At 42.7% G+C, this 22455-nt stretch overlaps 2 protein-coding genes across 3 annotated transcripts in view; one reads left to right on the top strand and one right to left on the bottom strand.

Moving 5' to 3' along the window:
* Positions 1 to 22455, top strand: part of LOC306943295 (small ribosomal subunit protein eS21) — a gene marked incomplete at its 3' end in the record, with an annotated part of 200801 nt that overhangs the window by 38586 nt on the left and 139760 nt on the right. The window lies entirely within an intron of this gene.
* On the bottom strand, positions 3262 to 4814 carry LOC306943230 (neuropeptides B/W receptor type 2-like; the record flags this gene model as incomplete). Its single annotated transcript, XM_079529448.1, has 2 exons — positions 3262 to 3501; positions 4053 to 4814. 2 exons carry the CDS (start codon positions 4812 to 4814, stop codon positions 3262 to 3264), a joined length of 1002 nt encoding a protein of 333 aa, XP_079385574.1.

The raw sequence follows: 22455 nt of genomic DNA, 5'->3' as shown, positions 1-22455 counted from the left end.
CCGCTGGGGACACTGTGGGCGCTGGGGGCGTGTTCCCTCCTCCGCGTCATCAGTGCCCATACCCGAGGTGGGGTTGGCGAAAGGGCCCTTCTGTGCGGAGTTTGCATGTTCTCCCCGTCTCCTATGGGTAGGTACCCTCACAAAAACATGCAGTAATCCTGGTCTCTAAAACTACCTCCCCCAGGGTGCCTGATGGAGGGGAAAGGAACTGGTCGGAATAATGTGTTCCTTCCACGCGCTACGTCCAACCAGGGAAATTCCCCCCTGTCAGGTGAAAAGAAGCAGCTTGGACTCCTCATGCATAGAAGGAGGCATGAGGTCAGTCTGCTGCCCCCCCCCCCCCCAGGTTGGCAGAGGAAGTGTAGTGCCCATGATTACATTAGATAATTGGCACTGGGTGAAAAAAAACTGGGTTGCAAAAATCGTGGGATAAAAATTTTGAAAAAAAATAAAGTAGCACATCTACAAGCTCACAATGTGTTGCATCATATTGTGAGCTTGTAGATTGTCTATTTTGACGTGGTTAATGTATAATTAACGTACAATATTGGATCCGAGATGTAGTGGAGTAGAAGTAAAAGTATTGGAAATTGGAAACACTCCAGCAAAGTAAAAGTACTGTACCTCAAAATGTTACTTACGTATACTGAGTACTTGAGTAAATGTACATACTTTTCACCACTGTGTATATGTATGTGGAGGTGAGAAGACTGTAGGGAACTTTATGCCAGTGTTATGGCTGTCAGCCAGTTTCTGCACCAAGAGTAAGACAAATCCCTGTTTACATAATAACGTAACATATAACGTATTGCAGATTATGATTTAAGTGATTCCGACTCCAGACATTTCACACACTGTCAGCTGTGAAATATTATTTTTATGTATTTTCATCAACAGGTCAATAGTTTACTTTCTTTTTTCTTTCCTTTTTTTTTAGGAATGCATGCGGTCACTAGTACTTCCTAGTTGAAATCTTTATACACAGACTCTATGAAATCTGCAACTCCAATATGATTTTTTTTCTTGAAAATAACTTGAACTCGCCACATATTATCTCTCATATTCCAATGATAGAATATTTTGGTGACATGAATGACTTGCCATATACATCTTAATGAATATACACAATGAATACTTTCATACAATTCATAGTCTATATTCTACAGTAAACTATATTCACACAATAGTACAAAGCAGGACAGTTGGTCTCATCAAAGTCAGAGCCATGTAGGCTACTGTACAGTACACATAGTGCACAGGCACCACAGCAAGAATGCAGAAATATTTTGTAGTTAGTATTATGTACATGGTTTTACCTTTAAACCATCAGACACTGCATTATCCTTGTCTCTACATCTGATGCTTTTTTTTCTTTTCTATTCATACATTGCAATGTATTTTTCTTCATTTTACTTCAATGTCCAAGTCTTTGTAAACCTTTTTTATTTGCAAGTGCAATACAAATGAAGGTCATTATTATTATCATACATTTTGCCACCGCCACTTTTATTTATTTGCTGTCTGTCTGTCTGTCTGTCTGTCTGTCTGTCTGTCTGTCTGTCTGTCTGTCTGTCTGTCTGTCTGTCTGTCTGTCTGTCTGTCTGTCTGTCTGTCTGTCTGTCTGTCTGTCTGTCTGTCTGTCTGTCTGTCTGTCTGTCTGTCTGTCTGTCTGTCTGTCTGTCTGTCTGTCTGTCTGTCTGTAAGTAACATGGTGCTCATTGTGCACGACTTGTGCCAAACTGTCTGGATTCAGTCTGCCTACTTCAATACCACCATACAAACAGTAGGTGGCGACGTAAGCTCACAATTAAAGTAAATATGTGACAAGTATTTACAATAGCCCTCCTGTCCCAGTCCCATGCATGTTGATCGTGACAAATTCACTACAGTTCTGTTGCCATGGTAGAGAAGATTGCTTTCTAGTATGCAATATGTTACATGTTACATTTTGTCTACTGGTACTATACTATATAACTATGTGTTATCTGTAATAGAGCTTAGCCTATGGAATTAATTGGTTGACATAAACACATTAATTGTAACCCTGCAGTACTGAATTCGGATAGCATATTATGCTGTCAGCAGGGCCTAATGTGTATTTCATTACCTAGTTGTATCAGTAATGTGCAATCAAACTCAATCCGATTCAATCCCTATGTCATTTTTGTGGAATTTCAATGTATAAAATGTTTATAACTAGGTTTTTTATTTTATTTTGGTTTGTTTTGCTTCAACTGTTGAAAAATAATCCAACCATGTGATCTGAATATAATTATTTGATGTAATAGGCTTTTCACGGATTGCAGCAGCAATGTGTGAGTAGCCTATAATCCTATATAAACACTGCTGTAGTCAATTTATTTCTGTCACAATAACCATAACATGGGAAGAAAAAAGAAAAGAAAAACACAGGCAGTTCTTGCATGACATAAATACGCTTAGACCCCTATAAGGTACACAGTAAAACCTTAGAACCCTAAGGTACACAGTAAAACCTTAGACCCCTATAAGGTACACAGTAAAACCATAGACCCCTATAAGGTACACAGTAAAACCTTAGAACCCTAAGGTACACAGTAAAAACCCAATGTTAATTTGTCCATTTGATCATGCTGCGTTCACACGGGCACTCAGGCAGATGCAAAGACTAATCTACCGTTTTTTCAATGGAAGCCAGCGATATGAAGATACAAAGATACAAAGTACATCCGACGTTTGTAGCTGCTGCAAAAGCTATACAACAGCTACAAAGCTACAAAAAGGTTGAGCTGGTTTCAACTTCAGCAAAGCTACAAATACACTGTGTGTAGCTTTGCATCTTTGTATCTTTTGCATCTGCCAGTGTGAACGCAGCATGACTCCCAGAGTGATCACATTTACATTTTGGCTTCTAGTTTGAAAACAATCACACCTGTGTGAGTGAGGGGCGCTCTTGTCATCATACATCATCACGATCACAATTGCCGTCCTCAGTTTACTGTTGTCACTTTTTATCCTCGAGGCCAATCCGTCTGATCACTTGTGGCGTCCTCACTTTTTATCCTCAATACGTACATTGCTCAGTCAATCAAATCATCGCCATGGGGTACACACAAACACACAAAGCTGGCCATAGGAGGGGATAACGCCCCTTAACAAACAAACAAACAAACAAAAACTGTCTGAGGTGCAGGCAGCCTGGCCCATCCAGGCCCGCATGCCTTCCATCTTCAGTATAGGCCTATAGTGTCAACAGGTCTTTGTTGCATGTTCATCGTCCATTCATGCCGGTCTGCATTCGAGCATCTTCTTGAAGGCTTTCCTGAAGCTGTCGTCCAGGAAGGCGTAGAGGAACGGATTGAGGCAGGAGTTGGCGTAGCTCAGACTGGTGATGAAGTAGGAGATGCCGATAAGGAGCGGCGTAGTGCGCAGGTCTGTGGTCAACGCCACGATGGTGCTGAGGTGGAACGGTGTCCAGCAGAACAGGCACACGGCCAGCACGATGAACACCATCACGGTCACCTTCAGTGGTTGGAAAAAGTCAAATGTTTTGCTTAAGGAAAAGTATATAAATACTACAATATATATACACTGTTACAAGTAAAAGAAAATGTAAGCCTATACTTGAGTTAAAGTATACAAAAGGATTGGCATCAAAATGTACTTAAAGTACCAAAAGTACTATACAGAATGTCCCATTTCAAGTTTTCTAGAATTGCAGATCTACAAGCTCACAGTGTGTCACATTATAACGCATTGTGAGCTTGTAGTTCTGCTATTTTCAAATGGACAAAATGTATAGGCTACTGTATAGGGCTGAAGTGGTTAATGTATGTTTTGTAATAATAATACAAATATACAAAGTACTATAGTAACTAAAGTTTTCAAATAATTGTAGTGGAGTATAGGCTAAAAGTACAATAATTGCCTCTGAGATGTAGTGGAGTAGAAGTAAAAGTAGCTGATAGTATTGCATATGGGAAATACTATACAGTAAAGTACACATTCCTATAAGAATTGTATACTAAAGTACAGCACTTAAGTTGAGTACATGTACTTCGTTACTTCGTCACCTTCTTCTTGGCCTTGTCCAGCGCCTTGCCGTTGCTGTTGAGGTTCATGTTCCTCAGCTTGTAGAGCATCATGGTGTATAGGATGCAGATCGTGGACACAGGGATGGCGAAGCCTAGGATGAGAGTATAGATCCGGCTGGCTTTGAACCACGTGCTCTCGGGGCTGGGGAAACTCAGCACGCAGCTCTTCCTCTCCGTGTCGTCCGGGCTGATGTAGACGCCGGCGAACACGGTGAAGGGCATGACAATGAGGATGACCAGCGCCCACACGCACAGAGACACGATCTTGGCCGCCCTGTAGGTGCGGTAGGGCATGCGCTTGGAGCGCACCGTGGCCAACACGACCAGGAAACGATCCACGCTCATGACCGTGAGGAAATAGATGCTGGAGAAGATGTTGTAGTGGTCTATGCTGAGGATGATTTTACACAGAACTTCCCCAAAGGGCCAGTAATTGAGCAAGTGCTCGGCTATGTTTATTGGCAACACTAAGGTGAACAAATCGTCCGCTATGGCCAAGTTCAGGATGAACATGTTCGTCACCGTCTTCATCTTGGGCGCCTTGAGGATGACATAGATAACAGCGGTGTTGCCCGTCAGTCCCGCGGCGCAGATGACCGAGTAGATGACCGGTAGAATGACGTACAGGTCCGCGTAAAAGTAAAACTCGGGTGGCGGGATGCAGTTCGGGTCTGTGCGGTTAAAGTCCACGGAGTCGTTGCACACCGGCGGAGAGCCAGCGGGGATGGACACGTTTTCCATGTTAGCCTGCCTATATATATGTTCCAGTAGCCTCGTAATCAGCACTTCACAGAGTCCTTAGCCGACGGGGTTAGAAGTTATGGTTCAACATGGGTTGTCATGCCCTGTGACTGACAGCAGTAGCCTACGGCGTATACATCCTCATTCGTCTCCATTTGTTTTTCCTTTTCAGTTCCTCTACTGCCTCTCGCTCCCTCACTCTCCCGTTGTTTGTTTTCCATGTCTAAAGTAGAACTGAGAGTCATCTAGAGATGCAGGTGCTTGGTTTGAAGGCATTCTGAGCCTTCACGCTGGATGGTGAAAGACGGTGCCACCGTTTTACGCACGGATTACGCATCACACAGTCTATGAAGAAGCAGAGAGATGGGGCAAAAATAATGAAAAATAAACTTTCTGACTGAGATGGAGTGCGTTTTCAAGTCAAGGCTGTATTTGTTATTATTAAAAGTCAATGGTTTATAATTGGAGATAGGGCGCAAACCTCAAACGCACAATGAAACGCTATTGCATATCAATTTGAAATCGAATTACCTCTCTTTAATTAAAAAAAAAACACTCATGTCCACAAATGGGTACGGCTATGTATTTGTAGGCTACACATAGATAGATAGATATTTAAAGAATCACGATGTCTCTATTGAAACTTGAACTTATGACTCCTTTACATCGAGTTTACATTAACATCATTAAACGTTGTCTCTAGAGGGGGAAAGATATATATGCCTATATATATGGAGGGACAAAGATACTTGCATGACAGATACAAAGAACATGCTGGTGTCTTTCTTGTCCTTACTTACCGCGCTCGAAATGTGCTCTTCTTTCATCCTCTCCCCAGCTTTCTGTCAGTCTCCTCTTCGTGGAACGAGAAGTCGAGAACTCCTGCGGCTGACGTCATCCCACTCTGGAAATGCGCTTAAACGTGTGTGTGTGTGTGTGTGTGTGTGTGTGTGTGTGTGTGTGTGTGTGTGTGTGTGTGTGTGTGTGTGTGTGTGTGTGTGTGTGTGTGTGTGTGTGTGTGTGTGTGCGTGCGTGCGTGCGTGCGTGCGTGCGTGCGTGCGTGCGTGCGTGCGTGCGTGCGTGTGTATTTTATGAGCACATACCGGTAGGTGGGGAACTCCAAACTGGGTAGCCTATACTTTTGGTTCATATTCAACATATTTAAAAATGAACATATTTAAAAATGTTTAAGTATCTAAATAGGCCTACTGTCAAAGGATTATTAGTGAAGCTTGGATTGGGGGTAAATCCCTGCTACATGTCCAGGAGATGTACATCAAGCCCCCTCACGCTACACTACAGAAACAGGAGATGGGCTCCTGTCCTGTCCTGTGTCCTGTGTCCTGTACGTGTGACCATAATGTCACTCTGTTCTATGCATCTATTTGCAGATGACACAGTCATCCATTCATCCCACTCTGATATAGCGCAAATCCAAAGCTCTCTGCAATCAGAGTTCTTTTTGGTCCAGAAATGGCTCTCTAATAATAATCTTATAGTGAATATGAAGAAATCCTGTAGTATTCTGTTTGGTACAAGATATAAACTCAGTCATTTATCCACCGCATTGTCTATTCATTTTGATGATCTCCTCTAAAATCTGTTGACTCTTTTAAATACCTGGGACTTTGGTTAGACTCAGAGCTTTCGTTTAGGCCTCATATCGATTTCATTAGAACTATAGAATAAATGTCAGTCTTAAAATAATGTATAGATACATAGATAAATAAAAATAAAACGAATTGCACAACAATTATTATTTCCTATACTGGACTGGTGACATAATTTACCAAAACACCTCTGAATCACACCTTCACTCTTTAAATGTTGTCTTTAATAATATTTGTAGGTTTGTTCTGAGGTATCCTTATTCCTTACTATACTCACCATTGTGTAATGTATGCGTCATTGAATTGGTTATCACCCCAAGCTAGGAGACAATTCCATTGGGTACTTTTTGTGTTTAAATGTTTTTATTTTAATTATCCCACATATCTAAAACAGTTCTTGAACCAATTTTCATCTGCTTATGCGTGACATACTCAACAGCTTTATTTTATCGTGCCCAGAATCTGGGCACGATAAGAGATTGGTAGGCGTACTTTTAAGTTCAAAGCACCAGCAGACTGGAATGCCCTGCCCTTGTCTCTCATATCAATCACTTCCTTTATTGCTTTAATTTTTTTTTTTTTTATTAGTTCATCTTATATCTAGCTGTTCTTGTTTTTGATTGCTCTTTTGTGTTATCTGAGACTATCCTATTGGCATCATACTTGTTTATTTGCATTGAATGACACATTTCTAGCATTATTATTATTGTTTGTGTATGTCATTGTTGTTTGTTGCTGTATTGTTTTGTTGTACGTTGTATGTTGTGCCCTGAGGACCCCCTTGAAAACGAGTTGCTGCAACTCAAGGGAGTAATTAAAAAAAAACATATAACTGATACAAAATTACTGTAATAGAATTGAAGAAAACAGAAGATCCACTTGGACTTCTGTGGAAAGTTCAGAAACCTGCCTGCCTACCAGTGCCATCATCGGTGGACACTAGGTTTGGTCATTTCAACATTTCAAACCTTTTATTTTTATGCAAGAACAATGGCTTCTATTTCAGCACGGTAACTTTCCGGGAAGAGAGAGGTTGCAGTTTCAACATAGAATCTCCATCGATGATGCCATTGGTAGGCAGGTTTCTGAAACCTAACCGCCCACAGCCCACCAATGACATACAGAGCGAAATTGTGGCATCTTATAATGAGCATTAGTGAGGATAAAGATACGGTTGAAAATGCTGTGCTCTTTCGATTGATTGATTGATTGATTGATTGATTGAAGTATTTATTAACAGTTTGCAGAATTACAGTACATTTCTCTGTGTGTGTGTGTGTGTGTGTGTGTGTGTGTGTGTGTGCGTGTGCGTGTGCGTGTGCGTGTGAAGCAGGGCTGAAAAATGCGCATTCGTGCTCAGAAACCTCCCGCTCCCCACAATATAAAGGTTAAAAATATTTTGTCACTCTCTTTCCTTTACATGTCTCCTTTCTCTCATACTACGACTACATTCTCATATGCATGAGATCTACAATTTACAATACAGGCATTTGACAGTCGCTCTTAATCCAGAGCGATGGTAATACATGAAATGCATAAACATTGTCATTAAGGGTCATGAGTAAGATAAGAACATAACATTCATCTAACAGTAGAATATTTGTACAATGAAACTATAAGTATACGCTAGAATGCTATGTCAATACATAATATGCTATCTAAATGACATATTTCAACCTTTGCAAGAAAGATCTTTGAGGCTAGGGCATGTGCCCTGTTGCCATTTTCTCCTCTACAAAAGGAGAGAGATGGAAGAGAGAGGTGAGAAAGAACGACATGAAAAGAAAGACAAGGAGGGGAAGGAGAGGGGAGGATAATAGTAGTGATTGTTGACTCATGAAGAAGAGAGAGAGAGAGAGAGAGAGAGAGAGAGAGGGAGGGAGGGAGGAGGGTGGATGGAAATGGAATGGGAGGGAAAGTTAGGTGGTTTAAGGAGGGCGAGGAATGACGGATGGTATATTAGAGTGGAAGGGAAAGAGAGGAAGATTATGGTCAAAAAGAAAATTGTGAAAGAGAGAAAAAAAATAAGTGTTTTTTTGATTATGGTAGAGAGAGAGAGAGAGAGAGAGAAAGAGAGAAAGAGAGAGAGATGAGTACGGAGCGTGAGATAAAGAGAAGATGTTGAGATAGAGCAATTCTCCATTGAATTATGCATTTTAAAATTTATATTTCATACACATACAGACATACTCAAGTATTTATGTTGTTGAATGTTGTACACATGACATTGTGCTATGTGGTGCTGTTCCCTGTTCTCCTGACATCCCTATTTTGGGCAAATATTTTCAAACAATTTAACAAAAATGATTGTAGTTAAGTGATTCATTTTCAAGCTCACAATACATTCCATGACACGTTGTGAGCCTGTAGATCTTATATTTTTGTGCAACATCATTATACAACAAAGTATGAAATGGGAATTAAGTGGTTGTATTCTGTTTAATTGTGTTGATTCATCACAGGTTAACATTAAGCTTTTAAGGATTCCTTTAATCTGATTTCATCACAATCATTTTGAGGATGAGAAGGCTACACTGAAAAGGACTTCTGTATTGGATGTTCAATTTCTTGCACCAGAAATAAATATATCAGTGTTTTTTTTTGCACTTGCCTAAACAGTCTGGTCTTTTTGGACAGTGCAAGTGGTGCGTGCCAATTATGAGACTTTCTGATCTCAGAGTGCCAAATACGAGATTTTCTGTTCTCAATGGTTTTGAGTCACGTGGGACTGAAATTATGTGATCGCTAAAACACATCAACCATTCATTCCCATTCTATAGGATTTGTTCACGTGGGTTTATCTCTGCTCTGTATCATTACTCTTATTGCTCCACCATTATGGAATTTTCAAAGGACTCGCGGACCCGTTTGACTCTATACATTTTAATGCGCAAATGCCCAGCAAACGGCACTGTATTTTTCAACAGTCAGGGGATCCATTGTGGTGCACATAATTATTCTGTGACTAAGGTACGGACAAATGTAAAATTGCTGGCACTTAAATAATTATTTACTCTTGGCAGTGAAAGTCAATGGTCAATGGTCTCCAAGGAGTCCTTATCGCGAAAATAAATAAATAAAAATGTCCTCTTATCTCTTCTGAAAGCAACGATTCTGGGCACAATGCAGATGACCTTCTCAATGTCGGTAGCTTTTAAGCGTGGCAATCTGAGGAGCAAACCTTGTTTTGTGTTGGTTCTTGTGGTAAATGTCTCTGGATAATAGTGTCTAAATGTCACTAAAGATTTCAAATGGAAGCACTTCCCATGTGGCGGTATTCTTACTGTTACTGGGGTGAAATGTGCTTTCAGTAGAGATAATTGAAGTATGTGTGTGTATGTACATGTACTTCAAACCTGTGCGTGCGTGCGTGCGTGCGTGCGTGCGTGCGTGCGTGCGTGCGTGCGTGCGTGCGTGCGTGCGTGCGTGCGCGCGCGTGTGTGTGTGAGAGTACAATGAAAATTGAAAAACATGAATGAAAATTCATGCACTGTAGTGTGCTGAACACATATCGCTCATGCATGCTTTGATGCTCCAAACCAATGTTTGATGTGTCACATACCTTCCCAATGGAGTTGTGGTGGTCACTGACTGTACGTGCGTTGCTTATAGGCAACATATATGACATGACATGCACATGCTTTTGGAAAGTCCCTCACGAGATTTCACACGTGATCAGAATGTACTTTTTCAATAAATGCTAGCGAAAATAAATGCTAGCTATAAGTGTTAACACACACATCAAATAAAACCAAAACAACCACCAAACCAAACCTAATCCAAACCCATGTGAAATTTGTACTAGATCCTTACTTACCATACTGTAGATCCTTGCTTGCTCACGTGGTTTCATTTTGTGCATAGCACAGCCTCCCTCCCTTATAGTTTCTTTTTTGTTGCCCCACTTTGTTTATTGTGTTGCTGTATCTGATCTTTTTTGGTTATTGTTCATAACCAGCCCGTTGGGCTATGGTGGAAATGAGTGTGGAAAACCCAATAAAATATGAATCACAAAAAAACACACAACACAACTAAAACAAAATAAACCTAAACCACAAAACCCACGACAAAACAAAACCATAACGTTCAGAAGAAAGAATGTCCTCTGTCTACACTGTTGTCTGCAGTGTGCTGTGAAAAGGCCCTATCACAATGAAATATACGCATCTAAGTGTACAGCTGTTGTCTGTGATGAATGGTGAGACCAGTCAGGTTCAAGACCTAAGGTCATAGGCATAGTGCATTTAATAAAGTGTGCACACGCAGAAACAGCATAATATATAGCTGCCGTTATATTATTCAGAGTATGAGTACTGTATGTAGACATGGTCACTTGAAAATGGCAGTGTGTAGGTGTGAGTGCATACTATATATATAGCTATTGATTATTTTCTACACATATTTCAACAGGAGGAGACAGGTACAGTGACTACCAGCCTTTTAGTCACAAAGTGGTACTGCTGTACGACTTTGTCACACACACACACACACACACACACACACACACACACACACACACACACACACACACACACACACACACACACACACACACACACACACACACACACACACACACACACACACACAGCGAGAGAGTGACAGAGTGAGTGGTTGTTGTTTATGGATGTTCAGGCTCTTTCTCTTTCTGTGTAATTCACTTAGAAAACCACAGAGAGGGAGAGACGGAGTAAAACCACAGAGAGGGAGAGACGGAGTAAAACCACAGAGAGGGAGAGACAGAGTAAAACCACAGAGAGAGAGAGACAGAGTAAAACCACAGAGAGGGAGAGACAGAGTAAAACCACAGAGAGACAGAGACAGAGTAAAACCACAGAGAGGGAGAGACAGAGTAAAACCACAGAGAGGGAGAGACATAGTAAAACCACAGAGAGGGAGAGACAGAGTAAAACCACAGAGAGGGAGAGACAGAGTAAAACCACAGAGAGGGAGAGACGGAGTAAAACCACAGAGGGAGAGACGGAGTAAAACCACAGAGAGGGAGAGACAGAGTAAAACCACAGAGAGGGAGACGGAGTAAAACCACAGAGAGGGAGAGACATAGTAAAACCACAGAGAGGGAGAGACATAGTAAAACCACAGAGAGGGAGAGACAGAGTAAAACCACAGAGAGGGAGAGACGGAGTAAAACCACAGAGAGGGAGAGACAGAGTAAAACCACAGAGAGGGAGAGACATAGTAAAACCACAGAGAGGGAGAGACAGAGTAAAACCACAGAGAGGGAGAGACAGAGTAAAACCACAGAGAGGGAGAGACAGAGTAAAACCACAGAGAGGGAGAGACATAGTAAAACCACAGAGAGGGAGAGACAGAGTAAAACCACAGAGAGGGAGAGACATAGTAAAACCACAGAGAGGGAGAGACAGAGTAAAACCACAGAGAGAGACAGAGTAAAACCACAGAGAGGGAGAGACAGAGTAAAACCACAGAGAGAGAGAGACAGAGTAAAACCACAGAGAGGGAGAGACAGAGTAAAACCACAGAGAGGGAGAGACAGAGTAAAACCACAGAGAGAGAGAGACGGAGTAAAACCACAGAGAGGGAGAGACAGAGTAAAACCACAGAGAGGGAGAGACAGAGTAAAACCACAGAGAGGGAGAGACGGAGTAAAACCACAGAGAGGGAGAGACAGAGTAAAACCACAGAGAGGGAGAGACGGAGTAAAACCACAGAGAGGGAGAGACAGAGTAAAACCACAGAGAGGGAGAGACATAGTAAAACCACAGAGAGGGAGAGACAGAGTAAAACCACAGAGAGGGAGAGGGAGAGTAAAACCACAGAGAGGGAGAGGGAGAGTAAAACCACAGAGAGGGAGAGACAGAGTAAAACCACAGAGAGGGAGAGGGAGAGTAAAACCACAGAGAGGGAGAGACAGAGTAAAACCACAGAGAGGGAGAGGGAGAGTAAAACCACAGAGAGGGAGAGACAGAGTAAAACCACAGAGAGGGAGAGACATAGTAAAACCACAGAGAGGGAGAGACAGAGTAAAACCACAGAGAGGGAGAGAGAGTAAAACCACAGAGAGGGAGAGACAGAGTAAAACCACAGAGAGGGAGAGACATAGTAAAACCACAGAGAGGGAGAGACAGAGTAAAACCACAGAGAGGGAGAGACAGAGTAAAACCACAGAGAGGGAGAGACGGAGTAAAACCACAGAGAGGGAGAGACAGAGTAAAACCACAGAGAGGGAGAGACAGAGTAAAACCACAGAGAGGGAGAGACATAGTAAAACCACAGAGAGGGAGAGACAGAGTAAAACCACAGAGAGGGAGAGACAGAGTAAAACCACAGAGAGAGAGACAGAGTAAAACCACAGAGAGGGAGAGACAGAGTAAAACCACAGAGAGGGAGAGACGGAGTAAAACCACAGAGAGGGAGAGACAGAGTAAAACCACAGAGAGGGAGAGACGGAGTAAAACCACAGAGAGGGAGAGACAGAGTAAAACCACAGAGAGGGAGAGACATAGTAAAACCACAGAGAGGGAGAGACAGAGTAAAACCACAGAGAGGGAGAGGGAGAGTAAAACCACAGAGAGGGAGAGGGAGAGTAAAACCACAGAGAGGGAGAGACAGAGTAAAACCACAGAGAGGGAGAGGGAGAGTAAAACCACAGAGAGGGAGAGACAGAGTAAAACCACAGAGAGGGAGAGGGAGAGTAAAACCACAGAGAGGGAGAGACAGAGTAAAACCACAGAGAGGGAGAGACATAGTAAAACCACAGAGAGGGAGAGACAGAGTAAAACCACAGAGAGGGAGAGAGAGTAAAACCACAGAGAGGGAGAGACAGAGTAAAACCACAGAGAGGGAGAGACATAGTAAAACCACAGAGAGGGAGAGACAGAGTAAAACCACAGAGAGGGAGAGACAGAGTAAAACCACAGAGAGGGAGAGACGGAGTAAAACCACAGAGAGGGAGAGACAGAGTAAAACCACAGAGAGGGAGAGACAGAGTAAAACCACAGAGAGGGAGAGACATAGTAAAACCACAGAGAGGGAGAGACAGAGTAAAACCACAGAGAGGGAGAGACAGAGTAAAACCACAGAGAGAGAGACAGAGTAAAACCACAGAGAGGGAGAGACAGAGTAAAACCACAGAGAGGGAGAGACGGAGTAAAACCACAGAGAGGGAGAGACGGAGTAAAAGAGAGGTAGAGTGTAGTGATAAAGAGAGACAGTCTAGAAGAGTTACAGAGAGATAAGGAAGTGGTATTCCACCATAAGAAGAGAAGAAAGTGAGTATGTGATAAAGGGAGGAGGGAGGGAGACAATGATGCCTCTAAAACCACCAGAATAAAGACAACTACAGTATACTGTACTATAATCTATCTACGTACGGTATATGAATCAACTAACGGCAGAATTGTCCAAACATGAGGAGGATGTCTCTCCTGATCCAAGAACCTATTAAACACCGTTTCTGAGTGCTTGAGTGTCGGAAGCAGACAGCTTGAGAGACATGGGGTAAAGAGAGAAGGACAGAGAGGTTAAACAATGGAGGATTTAAGAGGAAGGATCACATCCGAATTTAAAGATGGGAAACAGTGAAAGAGAGTGGTGTGAGTTAGAGAAAATAATTAATCTTCTGGAAATCATGGAACTGAAATACAGTGATCGTTATTTTTCTGTTTCAACGAATTAACTATTTGGAGTTTCCCCTTTCCAATTTGTCAGACAGAGAGACAGTATCTCGTTCCAAAATTAAATCTGAGTGTGACCTGCTTTTAAGCATCTGAAGTAAAATTAATTGGGGTGCTTTTAACAGGATTGAAGGCTGTTTAAGTCCCCAGATTACAACTTTCAATTCAATTAAATTTGATTAAAGTGTCAAATCACAACAAGTTACCTCAAGACACTTTATAGAGCATAAGATATAATGGTAGGTAGTAGGTACTGTATAGGGATGTCTGATATTGACCTTTTTGCCAATATCCCAATATTGCTGTCACCAGTGTGTGACAGCACTGCAGTTTATAAAACATTCAATATTGGAGGTGAATGAAACGTACATGATGTGTACAGTATCTGTCTGTCATACACCCACGTCTGCCAGTGTGTGTCTACCTGTGCAAGAGTGTGTCCATGTCCAATGCATAATCTATAACCTGTTCTGTCATTTAAATCCTACTTTCTATTTCAAAGAAATATGTAATGACACTGCAATAATATCTGGAGGGCCGGGTGATGGAAGGTGCCCCTCAAGCTGTGAATAAAGAGAATGTATGTGAGGTGCGTGTGTGTGCAGGTGTGTTTGGGTGCGTGTGCATGGGTGTGCATGTGCATGTGCATGGGTGTGCGTGCGTGCGTGCGTGCGTGCGTGCGTGCGTGCGTGCGTGCGTGCGTGCGTGCGTGTGTGCACACGCGCCGTCATAAGATACATGTTACTTCAAGTGTTTAAACCCTCAGTTTATCTATAAGACTTCCAGAGGGAGGTCTCCAAAAACATTAGAATGTTTTAATATCCACGCATTACAACAATGAGGGGATCTATTTAGATAAATTCTGGTAGACTACATATAATGTTAATTGTCTCCACCAGGCCGAAGGCATGGGGAGAGAGTATGTTTTGCACTCCGTCCGTCCGTCCGTGTGTCCGTGTGTGTGTGTGTGTGTCCGTGTGTGTGTCCGTCCGTCCTTCCGTCTGTGAACAGCTAATCTCCGGCACCGTTAACCTGGTCGATGCCAAATTTTTGCACACACACTCCCTGGATGCCAACGATGAACCTCTGCCCCAAAATTTCCAGAACGGCCTGTTATAGCGCCACCAGGAGGCCGCTTTGTGCAAAACAAGTTTTTGGACAGTACACCTACAGATTTTGTCCAAACATCACGCAAATTGGTACACAGTCTCTCTAGAGCCATTCAACGAAACGGGTCTTTCAGATTTCTCAGACTCCATCCTGATTGGCTAAGATTGGCTTCCAAAGTTCGCAGGAGTGCTCAGTTTCAAACAAAATGCTGCAAATCATGAACACATCGTGTGATTTCCGTGAAATTGTGCACGCACATTCCCACTAGGCAGAGGAAGAAATGCCACATGAACATTTTCAACTCAGCCTCATGGTGGTGCTATAACTGGCCGAAAAGTGTTTTTACCTCTAACTGCACGGATCTGTGGATAACTTTGTATGCCAACTCCCTAGAGGCCAAGGAAAAACCTTTGCCTGGAATTTTTCACATCTGCTCTTTATAGCGCCACCAGGAGGCCGACATATGTAAAACACATTTTCTAATATTACTCCTTCAGATTGTATCCAAATTTCACGCAAATCGGTACACATGCTCTCCATAGTCATGTGATCAAGACGGGTTTGTTTGATTTCTCATAATCCACCCTCATTGGCTACGATTGGCTTCTAAACTTGTGGTGAAACTGTGCATGCATATTCCCACTAGGCTTTGGAAGAAATGCCACTTGACAGTTTTCAAATCAGCCTCATGGTGGCGCTACAACAGGCCAAGCCGCGTCTCACACACACACACACACACACAGGTTTATATTGCTCCTAAACATTTTGCCACACATCACACACACACTCCTATCCTCCTGGTGGAGACCTGTGCCCAGAAGGGCACTTTTTCTAGTTATTATTGTATCTACTCTGATTTCTCTAATGGGGCCCCCTCATTCCTTAGCGATGACATTAGGGAACCTCATTGTCAGCAACCTCATTGTCAGCTCTGTAGCAGTGGCCGGCAAACTGTGTTCTTCTGGATCGGACTAGTGAAGAAACCCAGGGAAGGTTGCCGTATATTAGATTAGTCGATGGGTGGCTCTTCCAAGACAGATTTTGCGCTCTCATTAGAAGGCGGGTGTAAGTGCCATCCAACCGTTTCTCTAGTTTCTTTGAAAGTGTCCATGTCTCGGAACCATAGAGTAGAATCGTCTCAACGGTCGTCCTAAATATTTTTACTTTTAACATCTTACTAAGCAGATCTTATGCATGTCATTGCAGGCTGACCAGGCCATACCCTTCCTAGTTTGAAAGTCCTTTTGGGAAGAAGATATATATGAACCCAAATACTTGTAGTCATCAACCTGTTTCAGAGGAGTGTTTTTATAATGTGGTTATTGTTGGATTTGCATATATTTACGTATTCAGTTTTCGTCTCGTTGAGATAAAAACCAACACAGTTGAACAGTTGAACTATGAACATACAGTTCATAGTACAAAAAAACATTTTTTTGTACTATGAAGTACACAAAATAGTTATCCTACACTGTGCATGATGATATGTCTGTCACTTCACACAGGTGTGATTTGTTTGGATTTGTCATTTGACTACAGCCTTTGCCACATGCTGTACATTTAAAGGTTTTTACCCTGAACGAGTCCTCATGTGTTTTTTGATTTCTCATTTGACTACAGCCTTTGCCACATACTGTACAAGTAAAGGGCTTTTACCTTGTAGGTTATGTGTTTTGTAGATCACACTTTATATGATTTTTGGAGTCCTGTAATGTAAACCAGGTATGTAAACTCTTATTGTCCCTGTAATTTAAACCAGGCTAAATGATGAGCCATATTAGCCCTGCCGTGTAAACAGGCTACAATGGCAGCCAGCAGTCATGTCCAGATGACAAGGTCAATCTGAGATTATTTAGCTAGCTAGCCCGCACCAAACTTCAAAGGGAAGCAGGTTTCAAATCAATCAGCTGTACTCTGCAGGACTTCATGTTGGGACCACTCAGCTTTGATATAGACCAGGGCACAAAGCACACAGGCACACAAACACAGAGACAACAAAAACAAGGACACACAAATAAAGACAGACAAAGTAGTAATATACATTTGAATTATTTCTGACGGCTGGCTCTCCTTCTCCTCTACTGGACCATTACCACACACACACACACACGCACGCGCACGCGCACGCACACGCACACGCACACGCACACGCACACGCACACGCACAAGCACACGCACATGCACGCACGCACACACACAGGCACACACACACACACGCACGCACACACGTATGCATGCAGGTGCGCGAGCACACACACACACACACACACACACACACACACACACACACACACACACACACACACACACACACACACACACACACACAGTATACAGTATATCATATGCACACCTGCACCACACTTCTCTTGTGTTACCTTCCTCATCTATTCATCTGGTTTCTTTTTTGTTTGTTCGTCAATTTCATGTTTCTACTTTGTTTCAATGTGTATTGGGCTAACCTGAAGCCTGATCTGTTGATGAGCAACTAAGGTGGTTTGGTTCACTGTTAATTAGCAGGGCTGGGCAGAGGCAGTTCAATCTGAAAAGAGAGCTTCAGCGTGCAGCAGACTAAGTGCATTGCTGCTGCCATTATGTGTATAAGTCATATGCTGTTTAAAAGTTATTGGTTAATTTTATGGCCAGCAGGTTGAAAAGACGAGGCTTGAGGATGTTGTAGTATACTCAGCAAGTATTTTATTAGTTGCTAAGGAGTCACCGAGTTAAACAGAGTTGGTAGAGTTGAACAGAGTTGAACAGTAGCTCAGCTTCTCGTTCTGGATGACGGCGTCTCGTTGTGGCTCGTATGACTGGCTCTTGTCTGTTTGCATTGATCATATATAGATCTCGAACATAACGGGTGTGTGCGTGTATGTGTGTGTGTGCGTGTGTGTGTGTGTGCGTGTGCGTGTGGGTGCGTGTGTGTGCATGTGTGCGTGTGTGTGTGTGTGTGTGTGTGTGTGTGTGTGTGTGTGTGTGTGTGTGTGTGTGTGTGTGTGTGTGTGTGTGTGTGTGTGTGTGTGTGTATGTATGGGGCCAATTAGTCTGACATGTTTGCGTCACTCTATGGTTAATTGAGTTATAATAATGTGTACAACCTAGTAAGTGAATCATACATGCACAAGGCCGATTCTATATTCGACAACACACTAAGGATGTACGCTAGCCCTGTTTTTAGGACTCGAACTTCATCGAAACCATTCGTTTCTAATTAATTTTAAAAATAACCTTCGAGCTCCGAACCTCGGCAGGGGGGGGGGGGGGGGTACGTGGGAAAGTGTCATAGTAGCTTGTTTACAACTGAAACGGACTTCCTGTGCACTAACTTCCTCTTCAAAATAAGAGCCACATGTAATGATTAGTCAACACTAGTTTTATTTCTACTTACAGGACATTAACATCACATTTGAGTTACTTTTGAATGCCTGTCAGATTTCTCTACATAACTGTCTCAGCTGTTGCGCATATACATACAATATAAAACATCAGATACATAGATACATTCAGATATAAATCATTTCCTATAAAGTCAAGACTGTTAAGAGTCAAGATACTGATTCCTCCGGTGGGGAATAAACAAATGAGGTATATATAGTTGCGTTGGTTTATTTGTTTGTATCTTGTGTTCATGATTATTGTTCTCTATGAGAATGTTTGTACTAAATGTATGTTGTGTTTATGACTACTCTCTCTCTCTCTCTCTCTCTCTCTCTCTCTCTCTCTCTCTCTCTCTCTCCAGCCTCCCACTCATACATCACTCTTCCTCAGCTTCCCAGCATGACGGTATAGTCTTTGATTCTACGAGTTAATGTGTTTATAATTAACTCTTTTCAATGTGTCCCGGCTTTTAATCGTTGACAGTGATGTTAATGCTGTGTTCTAATTGGCTTTGCTCGGCCCCGGGCCTTTGGCTTTGCTTGCTGGTTGTCACGGTACCCGTCTCGTCAGCGTTCTGCTAATGGTTGAAAGTCAGCTTGAACTCTGAAACAAATACAAAAAAACCCTGCCATGTGTCATGTTGATATAAAACAATCTGACGGCGAGAAAGATAGAAAAGATATTTATATAGCCGATTGTGTTGCCAAGAGAAACAGAGGCATCAGGCATGGATGCACCACGGTAGATAGAAAGTTAGCGACCAGCCATTGATGGTAGTTTCCAGTGTGTCCCAGACAGTATATGCAGTCATCCTGCCTATGCTGGGTGCTCCAGTCCACAGTACTGTATGTCATTTAGGCCCTCATTTATCAATCGAGTGTAAAATCTGCCCCAAATTCGAGTGTAGGATTCGTAGTACACCCACGTTGGGTCGGCATTTACAAAGTGATCGCAGACAGCTGTTTCTTCCTAATTTCATTCCTAGCAGTGATAAATGTGACGGCTGAAATCAATCTGGCACGCCCTATGAAATCAAGCCTCGCCCTCGTTTTTGCGACATGAACAACTGCCATACGACCTGGAAACCATGGTTACAGGAAGAAAAAAAAGGTTGCCTCGCTGCCCCGGTGCCCCCTCTCTCATACACAGACGCACGCACACGCAACTAAGGCAACTTGCAACTTGTTGTATCTTAAATAAATAAACCTGCATGAATTAAATAAAGCTGTATAAAGGCCTACCCTGTCTGTTTCTCCTCTCGCTTCGCTTCCCTTGCTGCCTGCCTCACCCCCCCCCCCCGCACGCACGCACGCACGCACATATCGCAATTTGCAAGCAACTGTCACTGTGTGTTGTTAGTTGTATATTAAATTATTAAAGTCTTTTTAATTTAATATACAACAAGATATATTAGTGAACGAAAACCTGAACCTGTGAACCATGAATTAAATAACAAATAGGCACACACACGCTGCTGTTTTGCATAGGTGCTCCTCCTGTCCTGTCTGTCTGTCTCTCTCTATCACTGTGGTCCGTCCGTGACCGTGACCAACTGACCATGCACCGCACGTTCGACAGTATTTAGATTGCCTCGCAGTCGCTGCAGTGGCTGGGCACTGGTGGTGGTGGGCTGGCTGGGTAGCCTACCTATCTCCGATGCTGTTCCCACTTGCGCTGGCACGGTACATTTGGCATTCGAGCGACGCGTCAGGTTTATTAAACGAGGAGGAGATTGCACATACAGTAACTCCAGAAAGACATTGGCCTGCTGTAGATTAGGCTACAGTAGGCTACCCACGTTGGGACTCTCCGCAGCTGCACTAGCCTATAGTAGCCTACTCTCCAACGTCCCGTCATGGAAATATTTCAGCACAGACAGCCCAAATCCTCGCATGTATGCGCTCATGCAAAACACTGTTTAAATGGCTTGCAACATTGGCAAAACATTGTTTTTAATTGCGCAAAGACACATCTTATATGTATTTAGCCCATATATACCTATACAGTTTTATATAAACATTTTAGGAGTGAATACATATGTTTCGATGCCTGTGACAGCCTCTCAGCTGGTCAAACAATGCTGCTCCGCTGTTCTACGACAAAAAACAGGTGAGGACAAAGCGTACGACAGCTCCCGACCAGACGTGAGTTTTGTCTTGGCACAAGATCATTTTCAATCTTTGGCGCAAATAGTAAATGCCGAAAATTGCGGTAATTTCGGCGTACACCCATATTTTGGCGTACGCACGGTTGATAAATGAGGGCCTTAGTATCTACATTATGTCTTTGACAACACTAGTAAGAAAGAAAATAGATATAGCCAGTATCTAGTGTGTGCGTGTGTGTGTGTGTGTGTGCGTGCGTGCGTGCGTGCGTGCGTGCGTGCGTGCGTGCGTGCGTGCGTGCGTGCGTGCGTGCGTGCGTGCATGCGTGTGTGTGTGTGTTGCCAATCTGGGAATGTCATCGGGGACATTATTATTATTATTATTATAATTATTATTATTATTACCCTTATTATTATTATTATTATTATTACCCTTATTATTATTATTATTATTATTATTATTACCCTTGCCTTATTATTATTATTATTACCCTCATTATTATTATTATTGTAAAAAAACAGCACCCTCTGCTGTTTGTTTCCTTGAATTTGCCGCCAAATACAATGTGGATAACAGGATGTTGGCCCGTTTGGTCCGCCTCTGGCCCTCCTCTTCCGGTGGAGCCCTTATGATTTATTGCACTAATCCTCAATTTTCACATGTTCTGAATGCCCCTGCCGACAGATTCAGTAGCGCAGCTCGGAATCTGTTCTTGAGAGATTAGTGTGTTGCAGACAGAAACGGAGGCAGAGCTTATGAACAATGACTGACAGGATGTTTAGACCCTCACTTGAATTGATTGAACTTGAGTAGACCTGGAGATACAATCCAATAAAGTTGATTGTTGATACCAGCCAGCATGCCTGCCATGACCAGTGTACCATGTGTTGCTAACGTAACAAAATAATCAGATCAATATTGTTGCTTTCTGTCCAGTCCTCTGTGTATTGTACACAGTCTGGGGCTGAGCCTTGCTTTGTTCTCCCATCATGTTGTGTTTGTATATTCATCCGCTGGACGATTTCGCCTAAAATATGTAATAGCTAACAGATCCACAGGAAAATTGTTACTGATTCCCAGTTCCCACCCAGTATCCCCTTATCAGTATGCAAGGCAGTCACAAAGCATGGGACTGTGCACACGCACGTACGTGCATGTGGCTCTGACTCATTCAAACACTAGCTGTCAGCTGCTAATGGTGTCTTTAACATAGAAATAGCATAAGAAGCACTATAGGCATATTCTTGCTTTTCTTTAAAGTGAGAAAGGTCTGTAAAGCAGCAGGTGGAATTCTATGGTTTCACTTACACGCACGCACGCACGCACGCACGCACGCACGCACGCACACACACACACACACACACACACACACACACACACACAATTGGTGTCTACCACACTCCACTCCTGCTGTTTTCAAACCTTTTGGTGCCCACTGTGCTGTCACTCCCCGCTCGATCCTTCCATTAACATGTCACACCTGCGGCTATCTATCGGAGCACAAAAAACAACTTCCAGATCAGCAGCTGCCATCATCATAAGGCCAACTTGCTGCAAATATTTATCTAGCTTTATTTTGCTTATTTCTTTCCCCGCAATAAACCCTGTTTCTCCTATGTATATTCCCTCATCCCCCCCCCCCCCCCCCCCCCTTCTGTCATTGGTAGTCATAAATCACTCTTAATCTTAATTTATACTGTATAATATATGGAAACAGGAATCTCTCCCAGATGAAAAAAAAGCTGACACCAACCCTGCCTGCCCTGCTGAACCTTCCCCG

The sequence above is a fragment of the Electrona antarctica genome (assembly GCF_951216825.1).
Source record: "Electrona antarctica genome assembly, chromosome: 2".
NCBI lineage: Eukaryota > Metazoa > Chordata > Actinopteri > Myctophiformes > Myctophidae > Electrona > Electrona antarctica.
The sequence above is the reverse complement of the archived record's forward strand: the minus strand, read 5'-3'. Positions and strand labels throughout refer to the sequence as shown.